Consider the following 17,530-nt stretch of genomic DNA (forward strand, 5'->3'; position numbering starts at 1 on the left):
CCCTTCCTCCTCCTCCACAACAAACACTCTGTGAGGTGAGTGGGGCTGAGAGACTTCAAAGAAGTGTGACTGGCCCAAGGTCACCCAGCAGCTGCATGTGGCGGAGCGGGGACACGAACCCAGTTCCCCAGATTACGAGTCCATCACTCTTAACCACTACACCACACTGGCTCCTGCAAAACCAATTAGGATGAATGCACAAGAAACAGGTTGTCTGGAAGCACCCTTAGAACTGCACGAGTCACTGTTCTAGGAATGCCTCTTCTGAAAGCAGGTAATTCTACTATGTCTCATCATGGGGAGGGATTATATGATCCAATCACCCTGAGTTGAGGCTGATTGGAAAGAGGCAATCCCAGTAAATCATGCAGAGATGTGGGATGTCAGTCTCTTCTGGGCACTTTGGGATCACAGGAGTCTTTTATTTCTTCTGGCACACTAGAAGTTCTCTTGCATGTGTGCCCTAGCACAGAGCTTGGGACTTATTGCAATAATGTAATGCATATATTGTTCACAATCTGGAAAGGAATTTATAGTAGTTTTAGCAATTCCTGCACAGAGAGATTTTAAAACAAGATGAAACAATGCATGAATTAGTTAACAGGCCTTGAAGATGATGTTGTTGTTCTTCCAAGTATTCGTAACGCATCATAGCTGGCTACCGTATGCATGCCACACACTACGGGGTTCAGAATCACATCAACGAAGCCTCACAAAGCACACTTATGCAGAAATCAGGGAAGAAATTGCAAGCTGCGTAGGAAAAGGAAAGCTAAAGTTTCTATTTACTAGTCAATTAGATGGCCAATGAAATAGCACTCCGAAAAGAAGACATTTCTCTGTACATTTAAGTGGGCAGAAAATTAAATTCTTCTTGGCCTGTCTGATCTGGGTTTGGGGGGAATGTATTATCATTTAACAATTTCTAAGCAGTGATTTCCGCCATCACCGTCTCCTCATTACCTAATCATTTGTGCATTATTTCTACTTGAAATACTTCTGTTATTATGCTAACAAGTCAGGAGATTTGCAGCCTGGGCCAATGAGAAAGGAAACTTCCACGACAACTACCTGAGCTCATTGTGACAACTTGTATCGGGGAGGTAATCAACACAAGGGAGGAGGCTGTTCTGAGATGGCTCCACAATATTAGAGAGGGGAGAAGACACAACAGCTGCCCGAGTTGAGGCTCTGAGTCAAGATCTTTGGGCAGCTGAAGGCCCATGAAATACAAAGATCCCATACTCTGACCCACACTACCCATTGCCTACCACAGTTCCATAGAATCATAGAATCATTGAATCATAGAATCATAGAGTTGGAAGAGACCACAAGGGCCATCGAGTCCAACCCCCTGCCAAGCAGGAAACACCATCAGAGCACTCCTGACATATGGTTGTCAAGCCTCTGCTTAAAGACTTCCAAAGTAGGAGACTCCACCACACTCCTTGGCAGCAAATTCCACTGTCGAACAGCTCTTCCTGTCAGGAAGTTCTTCCTAATGTTTAGGTGGAATCTTCTTTCTTGTAGTTTGGATCCATTGCTCCGTGTCCGCTTCTCTGGAGCAGCAGAAAACAACCTTTCTCCCTCCTCTATGTGACATCCTTTTATATATTTGAACATGGCTATCATATCACCCCTTAACCTCCTCTTCTCCAGGCTAAACATGCCCAGCTCCCTTAGTCGTTCCTCATAAGGCATCGTTTCCAGGCCTTTGACCATTTTGGTTGCCCTCCTCTGGACACGTTCCAGTTTGTCAGTGTCCTTCTTGAATTGTGGTGCCCAGAACTGGACACAGTACTCCAGGTGTGGTCTGACCAGAGCAGAATACAGTGGCACTATTACTTCCCTTGATCTAGATGCTATACTCCTATTGATGCAGCCCAGAATTGCATTGGCTTTTTTAGCTGCCGCGTCACACTGTTGGCTCATGTCAAGTTTGTGGTCAACCAAGACTCCTAGATCCTTTTCACATGTACTGCTCTCAAGCCAGGTGCCCCCCATCTTGTAGTTGTGCCTCTCATTTTTTTTGCCCAAGTGCAATACTTTACATTTCTCCCTGTTAAAATTCATCTTGTTTGTTTTTGCCCAGTTCTCTAATCTGTCAAGGTCGTTTTGAAGGCTGAGCAGGGAAGGTAGCTGCATGGAAGTTAGTGGCAGAGGACAAACCAAGAACAAGCTAGGATGGTGCTCCAAGATCTGAAGGGTCAATCCTAATCCATGTTCCAACACTGGTGTTTTAAGCTGCTGTCTAACCCACCACATTAGGAGGACCTGCGTTCAAAACAAGGCCTGTCCCATAACGCAGAATCTCCCACAGCTGCACTTAATACTGTTCATTTCCACATTTCTCTGGTGGCAGTGGTAGAAACCTGCTGTTATTCAAGACAAGACTGACATAGGACAGAAATGCAATGCTTAGAACCCTGTTCCTGGGGTTCTGTTGCACCCCAGTGTTATTCTCTACAACCATGGCCACAAACATCATCCAGGATAGGGTAGGTGAGGTTATGAATCAGTTCTCAACAGCTTTCATGATGTTCAATGATACAAAACAAATTCTCCTCTGACACTCATGCTCCGAGTTGCCCTGACTCCTTCTGCAACTTCATTGGTGGGGGTAGGAAAACTCCAAAGCAAGATTAGGGTGCACCACATATTTTGTGAATCTAGATTATTACCAGGGGAAGAGGCAACAAGATGTTGGACTGGAGGAAATTCAAGGACTATTTGAATAAATATTGTAATATAAAAAATTAGAAATTACTTGAAAGAAACAAATAGGCCTAGGACAAATTAAGTTATAATTAAATAAATGGGATTCAGAATGTCAAGAAAAGTGAATAAGATGACTATAATTGGAAATTGTTTTAGTTTAATAATGATATTGGAAAGCTGTTACTTTTAAATTACAAGGAAACTCAGAAGGGAGGGATTTGAGGAAGTCAATTAAGATGTTTAAAAAGTTGGATTTGTGAAGAATTAAGTTTGTTATTATTGTCTATTTCCCCCCTTTCTTTTTTGTTTTTTTTTTCCTTCTCTTTTTAATTTTCTGTTTTTGTATATTGTTTTGCTTTGTGGTTTGTGTTATTACGGTGGAAAATTTAATAAAAAATTATTCAAATTTTTTTTTAAAAAAAGGGGTTGGATTCCTGTTTTCCAAGGAAGCCCTGCATCTGCCACAACTGTCTCGTTGTGGTCCAATTATCCTGATGAATCTTAATTATTTCAGATTTTGAACAGCAAGGAAATGATTGTTGCTTCCACAACACCGTCCTTTAGCATTGCAGAGGCATTTACATTACTTCAGTGAGCTGGAGGTGGAATTAAAAATAGGTGGTTGTATGAAGGAGATCATACATCTGCCCAGCAGAACAATCCCTCTTCTTCCTCTCCTCAAGCACTGTTTTGGGGTTCTCCTGACCTTCCAGAGCTGATTTTAGGGGGGTGCAGTGGGGCATGGGAAATGGGGGGGTTCCTTTGCTTTAGAAGAATCTGTTGCACTTTTTTCTGCTAGTGCAATTATTCATTTAAATACATCCCAGAGGTTCTACACAGTATTTAACATGTTATCTAAAATGGCCAAGATTCTTCTATTTTTTTTACTCTCAAATAACTCCAGCAAGGGACCCTTTCCAATGTTAATTAAAGGCTTCTTCCTTATAAATTCTTGCTCCCTAATTTCTTCCTGTTCAGTCATGTATTTCCCTTTGTCAGGTTCTGCTCACACAGGGATGAAACATTATGTACTCATTTCCATCCATTACTTTCCCCTTCTTATAGCAAAATAAGCACCAGAGTGGTTGGGGCAACCCAGTCAGATGGGGGGGCATGTACAAATAAAATTATTATATATATATTTTTAAAGGTGAAGGAGAAATAATGGGAGGAAATCAGTAATTTTATCTACCCACCCATTGCCATGGGGAGCACTCCATCCCTCGTCTTCCAGATATACTAAAGAGGAAATAGAAGAACACTTTGAACTTGAAAGAAATAAACTTTCAACTGAAGACACAACTATCCTTAAAAAAACCAACAGTAGCACCTTGCCCATGGGTAGGCAACCTAAGGCCCGGGGGCTGGATCCAGCCCAATCGCCTTCTCAATCTGGCCTGCGGATGGTCCGGGAATCAGCGTGTTTCTACATGAGTAGAATGTGTGCTTTTATTTAATATGCATCTCTGTGTTATTTGTGGGGCATAGGATTTGGTTCATTATTTTTTTTCCAAAATATAGTCCGGCCCCCCACAAGGTCTGAGGGACAGTGGACCGGCCCCTGCTGGAAAAGTTTGCTGACCCCTGACCTAGCCTATCCACATTGGGCAGATCAGCACTGCAGTTTTTATTTTATTTTATTTTATTTTATTTTATTTTATTTTATTTTATTTTATTTTATTTTATTTTATTTTATTTTATAGCACTGTCATTGAGGTCTGGAAAAAATGTGAGAGGACAACACAGAAAAATTTGGAGTGCAATAATTTGGCAACAACTTCTTCTGGGTTCTCCATAAAAAGCAAATCAACAAAAGACGGCAAGTCCAAAGAAAAGAACTAAGCGTCATGTTGCACAGCATAGAGACATGGAAGGGCTTCACACTATCTATTCTAAACAAGAGAAACGTATCATCGAGGATGCAATCCCTTCCCAACATCATTGACTGCTTACCATGATTCTGCGGCTAATGCCACGGAATCCCAAGGACCAACATGGCAAAGAGTTAAAAACTGGAAGAAATGCTGAGAAGCCTCTCGTCCCTCTCCCTCCTCTGCCCCTTCCTTTGCCGGCTGTCGAGGTAGTGAAGGACACTCATTACACTCATCTCCCTGTTTTTGGACATAGGAATAGTTATTTAATTCACACACAAACACAAAAGTCAACAGAAGCTTTACATTATTGGCAGGGGGCCTTGGGGGAACCAGACACTGATTAATACGTTTCCCTCAATATTTACATTTCATATTTTTGCATTATAGCATTATTTTAAGCTTATAATCCTGCAGAAACTAGCAGTGGATGAAGTTTTCCTTTTTAGCTTTTGCTTTAAAGAGATAGAGAGAGAGAGAGAGAGAGAGAGAGAGAGAGAGAGAGAGAGAGAGATCGCAATACAGTGGTATCTCGGGTTAAGTACTTAATTCATTCCGGAGGTCCGTTCTTAACCTGAAACTGTTCTTAACCTGAAGCACCCCTTTAGCTAATGGGGCCTCCCACTGCTGCCACGCCGCCGGAGCACAATTACTGTTCTCATCCTGAAGCAAAATCTTAACCCGAGGTAATATTTCTGGGTTAGCAGAGTCTGTAACCTGAAGCGTATGTAACCCGAGGTACCACTGTACTTCATTTCTTGGAGTGTGGGGAGAGGTAAACCCACCCACAACAAAGGCAGAATATTTGTGATGTAGTTCCTACAGCTGCTGTTCAAATCTGCTGCTTCTTGTATGGACAGCATCCAACAACATCCAGCGAACATCTTTTGCCATGAAAATATTTTTCATTTCACTCTGAATACTTTCACAAACACACACACACACACACACACCTGTTTTAATTCAAAAGCTCCTATTTCCAGCATTTTAACCCTCCATACCTTTGTAATATGTGGCCCAAAAATGGGTTTAAGCAATATGCAAAACTTTCTGCCCTAACACGTACCATTTCATACTCCATGTATTCTACTAAAACAACGGAATTTCATCCTGCCTATCCAATGTTTGTGTTTTAAGACTTTCATTAAAATGGAACTGGAGTCTTTGCAATCCCAGTGAAAGTGAATTGAGGGAAAGGGAAACACCGCAAGCCTAAAGTAGGTTTCTGAGGTAGGATCATCTCAACGTATTGTTTATAGACATTTAGCACCTCAAAAGCCACCTTGTATTGATACAGCAGATAGGATAAGGCGGTATTAAACTCTCCAGGTGATTTTGAGTTTCTGGAAAAAGTATTTGCATTAAGGTATCAAGAACCTGTTATATCCTATTGTAATTAATATTACAGACCATTACAGACCTGCAGAAATTATTCCTATAAACCCTTGGTACTATACACAATCATCCGTAATGCTATCTTATATTACAGCATTAAAATTGGATATTTCTCCTTGGAGCTTTCAAAATCATGGCTATATTGGAGGCTGTTTGATCCTGAAAGAAGTGAGTTAAACTTAGCAAAGTACTTAAACAATTGCATAGCATGGTTGAACTTAGCCAGGCCAATTAAAAAAATGAATCACCTCCATGTGCCCTGTGGTGTGCTGTTCTTTATGTCATCCCTTTTGCCCAGGCCTTTGGAATGTGTGGGTGTAACAAGGATAGTTGCTAATGAGCACATAGATATCCTCCTGCATTACCATAACTTTGTGAGGAATTTTTATTTGATGTTTTAAAGAGTTTTATATTGTAATGGTCACCATGATCTTGATTTGTTGTGCAAGTTGTAAACTACCCAGGGATAAAATGAAAGGAAGGAAGACTTTTCCAGGTGTATGTCATCTAGCCTGGTGAGAAGTCCGCTCCCCTCTTAATTAAGCTAGGCTGCTGATGTTCCCTGGGATATTTTCTGTTTAAGAATTGTGAAATAATACATGCCACAAATATTTTTTAGAACATTATTAGCCGCGTGTTGCCTGTGGTTGTTCCCTGGGATGCAGCTACACTGGTACCTAGAATTTTATGGTCCACTTTTTTTCTTTTTTCTTTTGCTTTGTATTTAAGTCTAGTTTATATCTTCTGTAGTATCGGATATATTCTGTGTTGACTTTTGTCCTTTTTGAATTTATTGATATGTTTTGTTAACTGACTTCTCCCAAACCCATGCTCTGTATTTTGACATTTGGAACGCTTGTTGTAAGCACCTCTTGCTATGAAAAGATGGCATATAAACAGACTCAACTGATCAATTCCGTATCACCAGCAATGGCTTACCAAGAGTTTAATTGGTTAAGAAGTTAGCAAAACCCTGGCTTTTTAACACATTGTTCTTGGCTATTTTCAAACTCCTGAAGGGGAGGGGGGATAACTACAGAATACAATGAACCATGGAATGAGGAAAAGATGGCAAAAGAAGATGAGTAAAAATCAAGTTTCATGTTGAGATGGGGCAAAGGATGTGAGAATAGAGATTACAAGGTGACAGAAAGGAAAAAGGGAAGAGCAGTAAAGAGAACAGTAAAGCAAATTTGCTGAAAAGAAAAGTGGACTCAGTCTCACAATTATATTTAACAATTACATTCTCATTCAGGGCATAACATACAGGGCAAGATAAACTCACAATTCTTGGGGGGTTTCCCCCCAATTATTGAGTAAAATAGGTCATTTGCAGTCAGAATTCAATGGTGAATGAATTTCCTACCTGAACTTTAGATGTATGTTTGTGGTGATTCGCAGGTGAAGGGAAGGTAAAGATCAGAGCTATATATTGCTTTTGAAAATAGCATAGTGCAGAATGGGGCTCCATGATTTCCTTGTGCTGCTCAAAAAATGCAGTAAAGGCAAGAAATGTGCTCAAAGACCACATGTGGACAGGCTCAAGCACAGCCTTCACTTTGATTTTTCTATTCCAAACTCTGTATTTGGAGCTAAGCGGGAGAAAGCGGGAGGGCAAAACAAATTTGAAAGCAGCCAAGAGCTCCACGCATGTCAGGTTTGCCCAGCAGGTGACCCACCAAGTCCAGATCAACACACCAGACATGCGCTGTGGTCTGCTAGGTTCTTAATACCTCCAATTTCTTGCAGTCTCCGGCACAAACAGCCTTTCCCCCCAAGACCTTAGTGGGCCACCCTGCATAGTTGGTTAGTTGTGTTCGGCTTAGTGAGTCACAAGCTCTCCAGGCCTGCTGTAGATCAAGAACATCTGTCTGGTTATCTAGAACAGGAGCTGCCAGTTCCTTATCTGCCTACCTAAATAACGAAGAGGCAATAGAAACTTTCTAAAAAGCACTTGCTCTCGTCTGGTACCATCATAGCAGATTTGCCAGTGCAATCTGCAACATCTCATACTGCTGGAATAAACAAAAATCTGTTCGCATTCTTCTTCAAATGTGTTCCAATATAAATAAATTTGACTTTGTATTTAAATGCTTTCCACAAGCGCACAAATGGCATTCTGCAATGTCAATCACTTATCAACACGCCAATTACAATCAGTGGTTCGAAAACAGATTTCAGCGTTCATTTTTTGTAAAAGTAAAGACTTCTCTTTTGCGCATAATCATAAATGGAAATGTTAGATTCCTACAAATTCGTGATTGTGTATTTGTGTTCAGTGTTTCCTCTGTTTGGTCGCTCCAGCTCTTGATGTTCTCCGGTGATATATGCAAGTCACTTTCATCCTACTACCTGCAAATATTTTCTGGATGCGAAAAGATCTGCTAACCATTGCAGCACCCCTTACAATGATGAATGCACTATGCTATATCTGCCTCAATTTCAGTCCTCATTCAGAATTTCTTTTGCCAGCAGAGTCCTGTGTCAAGTGAATCCATGTACAAAGGGTGACTAACTTATGCTGCTCTCCATTGTCAATGTCTTTAAAGATCACTAATCAATACAAAAGAACCAATAATTCTTCACCCTTCACCCTCAGGAAGGTGAAACTCTATGCCAAGATAACACAGCAACTCACTCTGAATCAATTAAGCACATTTCCACAAAGTGTTTTGCAATATTTATTCCGTTTCAAAAGTTCAAATCGTGAAAGAATTTGCATATAGGGGAACAGCTAAAGCAAGAGAGGGAAGACTAGGGTTTTTTATATAGGTATTCGGATTAAGCAGATCACTGAACAGTTGCTATGGGAGAATGAAGTCTGGAGGGCAGTGAAATGTCACGTATTAGCAGTGCCTTGTCTCAGTTTGGCTTCTGGACCTTTGAACAATATCCATGCATTTCAGAGCTTTACCCTGCATATGTAAGGTGCCTTATATATTACCGTATTTTTCACTCTATAAGACACACTTTTTCCCTCCCAAAAAGTAAGGGGAAATGTGTGTGCATCTTATGGAGCGAATGCAGGCTGTGCAGCTATTCCAGAAGCCAGAACAGCTAGAGGGATCGCTGCTTTTGCTGCGCAGCAATCCCTCTTGCTGTTCTGGCTTCTGGAATTCAGAATATTTTTTTCTTGTTTCCCTCCTCCAAAAACTAGGTGCGTCTTATGGTCTGGTGCGTCTTATAGAGCGGAAAGTACAGTAAGTCAGACCACTGGTCTGTCTGACCAATATTATCTATCAACTGGTCTTAAACCCTCAAAGGTTTAAGGCAGAGGCATTTTGTATTCACAGAATCACAGGGCTGGAAGGGATCGCAAGGGACATCTAGTCCAACCACCTGCAATGCAGGGATCTCAGCTAAAGCATCCATGGCATATGGCCATCCAACCTCTGCTTAAAAACCGCCAAGGAAGGAGAGTCCCCAATCTCCCAAGGAAGTCCAAGGCTATTTCTAACTGGAAGTGTTGGGGGGTTGAACCTAGAAAGTAATGCATGCAACTCATATACTGAACCACTGAAAAATTGAGGGCTAGCCCCTTGGATTTTTTTTAAAAAGTTCAGGCTTATCAAATATTTGATTCTGCAATGAGATGGGAAAGCCACAGACAAGAAGCATATAAAAAAAGTTTTGAATTTTGATGCCTATGAACAAAAGCACTGCACATTAATTTTAATGGGTTTCATGCTATCCGCAGGCTGCTTACATACATGGAAGTTTTAAAATATAATCAAAACACATTTGGGATTTGGACTTTTCTTTCACTGAGACTGAGCCAGGCCGCTTTGAAACAAATTCTAGACACTCTCACCCAGTAGCTTACAACTGAAAAATAGGATTTGACATGAAGTGTGACAGAGTCAAATTGCTTGGCATGATTTACATTTCTCTTCAGCTGACTCCAAACATGAAATGTTAACTACACTAGTAGTGAGAAAGGTTTGAAAAGGAGAACAGGATAGGAATGATAAAGAGTGAAGATACGAAAATAAAATGACGCAGAAAGAGATGGTGGTAGCGTCCCCCTTCCCCATTTTGGGGCCTTCAGTAATTCTGGTACAACCATCCAGAACTTTGCTTAAGGACTCCATTCCCTATAATTATGTCAGGGAGAGTGGGTATAATCCAGAGGCTGTTTGTGCATAACTTAACTCCTGATTGATTTCAACAGGGCTGCAGCTCTATCTGAATTGCAGCCCATTGAATTTCAAGTGTTCCAGAAAGGACTCCCAAGCCTGGGTTAGTTGAAGAAACATCGCAAACCAGCCTTGACAACGCCAACAGTTCGGTTTAAACTGCTGTGCGTATTGGGGGGGGGGTACATTTTATGTGGAAAGTGGCACTCCATTTTTTTCTCTCTATAGAAATTGCCATTTATTTATCACACTAGAGGGTCACAGTGACAGATAGCTTGCTCTGCGTATATACTTAGTCACTTAACTTGATGTTTACAAGCACACTTCAGTGACACACAAAAAAAGTCCCTCAGAGATAAATGAGAGCATGTATTCAGCGAGCTTTCTAGTTCTGGGAAATTTGATAAAGCCTGTTAACCTTTGAAAGAAAGTCAAAGTAGAAGAATAGAGCAATACTCTTGATATAATTGATGTTTTAAAATCAACAAGCAACCCTGTGACCAGTCACCTAGCTATTTCCTTGTGATGTGGATGTTCAAATGAAGAATGTGAAGAAAAAAGGCTGTTCTAAAAGCCTTGGGTGGGTGGGGGCAACACTTTAAGAACATGCAGGTGTTCTCTTAACATTACTTGACATCACACAGAAGGGCAACTCCACGCAATATCCAATGCTCAGGAGGTTGGGTAGTCCGGAGGTCCACTGCGGCGATATAATTCAGATCTGTCCGAACTGGTTTTTTGTAGATTGGGCAGGAGTACAAGCGTGGATCTCTCGAGGCTAGGGAGATGAAGGAAGAAAACACTTCATTGTCATAGGGCTATGAACAGAGCAAACATAGGGAAAAAACCCATATGAAATTAAAATCGGTGTCCTATCTGGAACTTCCAATTTAAAGAGAAAATTGCCACCGAAATGCAGCAACAAAAACGTTGGGCTTGGGTGTGTCAAGATTTAACATCAATTCCTTGTTCTTTCCCCTTACAGGAATACAATCATACCAGGGGGGGCAGAGGAAAATTTGCAAACTCCCCCCCTTCTATAAAGGTAAAGGGACCCCTGACCATTAGGTCCAGTCGTGGCCGACTCTGGGGTTGCGGCACTCATCTCACTTTATTGGCCAACATTTGTCCACATACAGCTTTCTGGGTCATGTGGCCAGCATGACTAAACCGCTTTTGGGGCAACGGAACACCGTGACGGAAACCAGAGTGCACGGAAACACCATTTACCTTCCTGCCACAGCGGTACCTATTCATCTACTTGCGCTGGTGTGCTTTCGAACTGCTAGGTTGGCAGGAACTGGGACAGAGCAACGGGAGCTCACCCCGTCACAGGGATTTGAACCGCCGACCTTCCGATTGGCAAGCCCAAGAGACTTAGTGGTTTAGACCACAGTGCCACTCATGTCCCTACACCCCTTCTATAGCACATCACCATCCCTATATTTAAAGCCCTCCACAAATTGAAGGTCAGAGCCAGCACGCTTATTCCCACAGCTCACCTCACGTACATTGTCTGAAGAGAGTTGGCATCAACACTGCTTTTGAGAAGCCACAATGGGCACCTTCTTTTATCTAGCTACTGTAAGCAAATGGTGTCTAGGCACGTTACAGACAGAAGTGTAAAATGAAAGTGTTGCAGTTTCGATGCAGATCTCTTCCAATATGGCATGAAATTCCTCTCTAGAAACATGCAGCAGCAAAACTCTTTTAAAAGTACTGCTTTTAAAACTGCAAACCAAGGAATTTCTAGCAAATAGTTAAATTTAAGTCTATAGCAGAACTCCAAACTGTAGTTAAATGCTCCTCTCTGCAGTCCTGAAGAGCCTTCCTATAACCAATAGCTAACATTCAGACTCATCTGATGCAGAGTCATCTCATTTCAGTGGGCTTAAAAGGTCAAGGTAAAGGACCCCTGATAGTTAAGTCCAGTCACAAACGACTCCGGGGTTGCGGCGCTCATCTCGCTTTACTGGCTGAGGGAGCCGGCATACAGCTTCCGGGTCATGTGGCCAGCATAACTAAGCCACTTCTGGCAAACCAGAGCAGCGCACGGAAACACCATTTACCTTCCCGTCAGAGCGGTACCTATTTATCTACTTGCACTTTGCCATGCTTTCGAAGTGCTTGGTTGGCAGGAGCAGGGACCGAACAATGAGAGCTCACCCCATTGCGGGGATTCGAACCGCCGACCTTCCAATTGGCAAGCCCAAGGCTCAGTGGTTTACACCACAGTGCCACCCACGTTCAGTTCTACATTGGATCAGGTTGTTGGTCACTGACTGCAGTTTTGAGCACTAAGGAAGTTAGAAACAATGACAGTGACCAAACTCTTTAGGGAAAGGTTTGCTTTGCTTCCAGATGGCCTCTTTACTGCACATCCATCCTGATTTGTTTGCAAGGGGATTAGACAATGTTGACTATTTAATGAGCATTTGTTCTGATTTGTTTGTGGGGAGATTAGATGTCACTGCATCCCAACGCATTTCCCCTTGACCTTCCTTACTCCCAAAAATCAAATTTTGGGGAGAAGCAGGATTGTTGTGCAAGCAACTACAACTGCACAACCAAAATTTACCGGTATTGAATTGACCCCCACTCAAAAATAGGAAGAGTCTGGAAGGAACCAGAATTTATAAGATCCCGGGGCTCAATCTTATCCTGACATGGTCAGATTTATCAATATGTCAGCAATGTTGCCAGGTACACATATTAAACCCCCCGCCCCAAGTGACTGCTATTCACTCTTATGAGGAAAATATAAAATGCCGCACTTGGAAACTTGATTGTTGTGGGGGCAAACCCCACTTCCTGCTTCTGAGAGGGACCCCACAAGAGTCTTGCAATATTCAAGCCCCTCACATAGCTGCAACTCATACCTGAGAGGCTTGCTTACCTCTAATAATCTCAGTTAAGCAAACAGCCTTAGCTGACTGCACTAAAAAGAAAAAGTAGGAAAATAGCCCACAAGACTGTGCCCTTCACAGCTTTTATATTTCTCTCATGTTTGGTTTTATTTCTCAAACCAAACTGACTGTTTTCAGGCAAGCAGCACAGGCTGAATTCTACAACGCCAAGCAGCCTGGGCTTTGGGTGTCCATCTCTCCAACCCACAATCCATTTTGACAGCTGCTTCCTTCCTACATGAACCCCAGAGGTCCTTCTCTTCACTTCTAAAGTTGCTCTTTCAATCTTTTGACTTGCTTGCTGAAGCAGATCCAAATTCCGTACATTTAGCTGTCAAGACTAGCTCCAGCCGACCTGGTTGCAACTTGTAGCCTCCCCAGTATATATTCTTGCAAGAGTGAAAAGTTGATTTTAAGCAGATTGACATTCCTTCTTTTTAAATAATAATAATAATAATAATAATAATAATAATAATAATAATAATAATAATCATTTAAATTAAACCATGAAAGACTGCATAATGGTTCCCAATTCTTTTCTGATATTTTGGATTTTCTTTTGGCACAGTAACAGGTTTTTTTACTCTTCACTTCCTATCCCTGGGTGTCATTATGGCTTATAAAGCTGATCTGGTCTCCCAAAAGTCAATGCATAAATCCATGCTTATTAGCTACTTCCTGTTTATTGGCCAATACACTTCAAGCGGTTGCCAGGAAAGCCACCCAGCATCTGGCAGAGGGGGAAAGGAGCATCAGCCTTCTTGGACCAAGTGTCACTTGGCCCCTTTCCTTCCAGCCCACAGTGTCTTGGCAACCAAGCCCACCCCTGCAGTTGGCAAAAGGAGAAGGGAGCATGAGGCACTTCTGTTGGCCTACTGAGACCAAGGGTCTTTCTGTTCTTCTGCTCACACCAAGCAAATGTCTTCTGCCATCTGCGCTTGGTCTTAATCCTGAAAATGGACATGCAGGATTCAGGGAAAATATACTTACAAATAAATACACTAGGGCTGGTGGGCAGAACATAGATCAGGATCTGCTGGCAGATCTCTGGGAGACTGACAAGACTTTCTGATTCTCAGTTGTTTAAAAATGGCAGCAACAAAGAAGGTGGCTGTCTCCCCTGAAACAAATGTGCTGAAGCAAAGAAAATTTGGGGAAGCCTGAAGTAGAATATTTTTTAGGAAGGCTGACAAGGTCGAAAACACCCTGTTCTTTTATTCTAACTATTCTAACTAACTAACGAAGTGCTTGGTTGGCAGGAGCAGGGACCGAGCAATGGGAGCTCACACCATCACGAGGATTTGAACCACCGACCTTCTGATCAGCAAGTCCTAGGCTCTATGGTTTAACCCACAGCGCCACCCGCATCCCTTGTAAATGCTTAGGTCCATAGAATTCAGAAGGGCTAAGCAGTGTTGCATCCACAACCAGTGCACAATAGTATATTCCACAACGACAGAGCGTCATGGGCCAGGAGTCAGTTTCACCTGCTGAACGACAGCTTGAAGGGGGAAGAAGACAGAGTGGCTCCACCTTCAGCTGATCAGCCTTCAAGTACACAGAGAAGGTGCTGATGAGAACCAGCTGGCTTCAGCCTTCTTAAGCAGAGCTTCCAGCAGCAGTCAGATGCTGGAAACACTTGTAGTTCCCGGTCCTAACTTGCTGCTTCCTGCTCATCTTGATCCTTGATCATCAGATTCCCTGACCCCTAGACCGTCCAACCACGTGGATTGCTGTTCACCTGACCCTAGGACTGGACCTGACTTTGTATGCTGACTCTGCCACCTCAGAGACCCTTCTGGTCAGCTGGTCTCCCACTCCACTGAGCTCTGCACACTGTTGCTTGGCAACGAGACAACAACACTATTGTTCTCTAATCCACACAATTTGCATAGATAGATCCATAGACAGATAGATACAGTGGTACCTCACAAGACGAATGCCTCGGAAGACGAAAAACTCGCAAGACGAAAGAGTTTTTTGTTTTTTGAGGTACATCGTAAGACGAATTTCCCTATGGGCTTGCTTCGCAAGACAAAACGTCTTGCGAGTTTGTTTCCTTTTGAAGCAGGAACTGGGGTGGCAGGGAGCGAGCGAGCGACCTACCTTTTCCAGTGCGATCCTCTTCTGGAGAGGGCACAGAGGAGGCAGGTGGGCTGGGATCCGGCTGGGTCTCTGCACCACCGCCACCGCCTCTGCCTCTCTCTCTCTCTCTCTCCCTCCCCACGAGGCTGCTCCATTTTGCCCTAACTGTGCAAAGGCAGGAGGAGGGGGACCGAGGAGGAGGAGGAGGCATCCACTGTGCTTGGGCTGCCGCGAAGGCGCCTTTGCGGGGGTGGGAAGAAGCCAGGAGCAGCTGCCGAGACTGTGGGGTGCCCGGCGGCGTGGTGCAAGGTAATGGGGGGAGCAAGGGAGAGTCCGCGCCAGGCGCTTCGTGCGTCCGCCCTCGGTTCCTGGGCTCGAACTTCCTTTGGCACCTCGTGGAGAGAGAGGGAGAGGAGCGGGCTGGGGCTTTGATGTGGGACGCGGTTTGGCCGAGCGAAGACACGGCAAGGCTTGGCGACAGAGGAAGGGGGGCTGTTTTCGTGGGGAGGTGGGAGGGGGTGTCTTTGCCTCTTCCCGGCAACAGATCCTCCAGGCTGGGGAAACTCCTCCTGCTGGGGAGCGACCCGCTTTGTGCTTTGCCCGCTATCCCATTATAATACAGTACCAGGGTGCATCCATGCTTCGCAAGACGAAAAAATCCGCAAGACGAAGAAACTCGCAGAACGGATTAATTTCGTCTTGCGAGGCACCACTGTACACAGATAGGATAGTGGCATGCAAGACTATCGTTTCAATGAGTATGACGTTAGTTTCCTCCTCTACAGTGGACTCTCCTTTTGAATTCATGGCCAAGGTACTGAAACAATGGTTTAAGAACAACCTTTTCCCCTGCTGTACAAACCAAGATGACCAATTACCACTGCGTTTTGTTCCTAACATGTGGTGAAGTCATCCTTACCTCTTGGCAGGATGAAACAAATAACCAAGTGACCTTAGCGTGTGAGTGAAATAGAAGACCCAGCAGGAGGTTTGGCTATATGCACGGGCTCCAGGCTCATGAATGGAGAGGGGTTCCTTTTCTGCATTACTAATTATAAACACAGAACCAGATGGTGGCAATTATGATAATTAATCCATCTGGAACAAAAGATGTGGGTTTTGCAGAATCTTTTGCAAAAAAAAAAAAAAAATGAAGGCCAACGACTCCAGTTGCTTGTGCTTGCAAGTGCCCCTGAAGAAGATATTTCAAATCTAATTATGAGCTCGATAGATACATTTATGTGCACCTAGAGGCTACACACACACACACACACACACACACACACACACACACACACACTTTCCCCTGTTTCTAGGGGGGACTTACCATTTTTATTTTTAGTGCATGTGCTTTCTTATTGTAGCAGACCTATGTTCACGGGAAGGAAGGCGATCTTGAAGGAATAACTAGCTCTGAACCCACAACAACTTAGGGACGCTCACAGAACCCTGCAAAGGGTTCTTCTGCTTGATCCTAGTGGTACCTCAGGTTACATACGCTTCAGGTTACATACGCTTCAGGTTACAGACTCCGCTAACCCAGGTTAAGAACTTTGCTTCAGGATGAGAACAGAAATTGTGCTCCGGCGGCGCAGCAGCAGGAGGCCCCATTAGCTAAAGTGGTGCTTCAGGTTAAGAACAGTTTCAGGTTAAGAACAGACCTCCGGAATGAATTAAGTACTTAACCCGAGGTACCACTGTAAGCCCTTCTGACTGCTGTTCTGATCTTGGCTCATTGTATACAGACCCAGGTCAGGTCTTGAACGTGAGCAAGAGGTTGCATTATTAATCCATTCTCTCACCCTTCTTAGCAGTGTCCTAGTTCCTTTGTGGGCGAGGCCATAAAGCATGCATGCTAGCACTACTGATGCCTGGGATATACTGGTGCAAAGAGTTCACACACCATTTGGCAATACTATATGTAGTAAGGGCTACTTCTTAGTAAGTCAGCACCTCAGAGAAGACTTTTCAGATGCCTGCATTCAGGAGAGGAAGCATCTAAACTGGTTCTTGGAGGAAGACATCATAACTCACTATCATTTGATTGACAGCTCAGCCATGCCATGAAATCTGTCGGCCATGAGATAATGGGCAGACACTGCCACAAATTTAAAGGTTTCCATATTCTGATGTACCAGTATCGACTTAATACTCACTGTTGTTTTCTGCATATATCCTTATCACGGGCATCAGTTCGAAGAGGACCTTGGGCTTTGATTCTATTAGTTTCATGTTCCTTTTGTCCCACCCTGCTCCTTCTAGATAGAGGCCATAGACATAGACCCCCTCAGAGGGAGGAGCTGTGATGTCATCCTTCATCCACTTGGTGACCTCATTGCACAGAACTACGCTGTCAAGTGCCCATCCCTTGTTCGCTCGGGTAATTTCCTGTAAAAAGCAGCACAGCAGCAGCTGAAAG

General features: G+C 43.3%; 1 protein-coding gene across 4 annotated transcripts in view; it reads right to left on the minus strand.

The window, feature by feature from the left end:
• Positions 1-10,562: 10,562 nt before the first annotated feature.
• DNAH5 (dynein axonemal heavy chain 5) overlaps positions 10,563-17,530 on the minus strand; it is a 183,438-nt gene continuing 176,470 nt past the window's right edge. For all 4 annotated transcript variants that reach the window (XM_083518904.1, XM_083518905.1, XM_083518907.1 and 1 more), the window contains 2 exons: positions 17,268-17,499; positions 10,563-10,898 (listed from right to left, as the gene is read on the minus strand). In XM_083518904.1, the coding sequence (XP_083375030.1) occupies positions 10,747-10,898; positions 17,268-17,499 (384 nt within the window). In that variant the 3' untranslated portion in view covers positions 10,563-10,746. The remainder of the gene's footprint in view (positions 10,899-17,267; positions 17,500-17,530) is intronic.

This window comes from Podarcis liolepis (genome assembly GCF_965112155.1).
Source record: "Podarcis liolepis genome assembly, chromosome: 8".
NCBI lineage: Eukaryota > Metazoa > Chordata > Lepidosauria > Squamata > Lacertidae > Podarcis > Podarcis liolepis.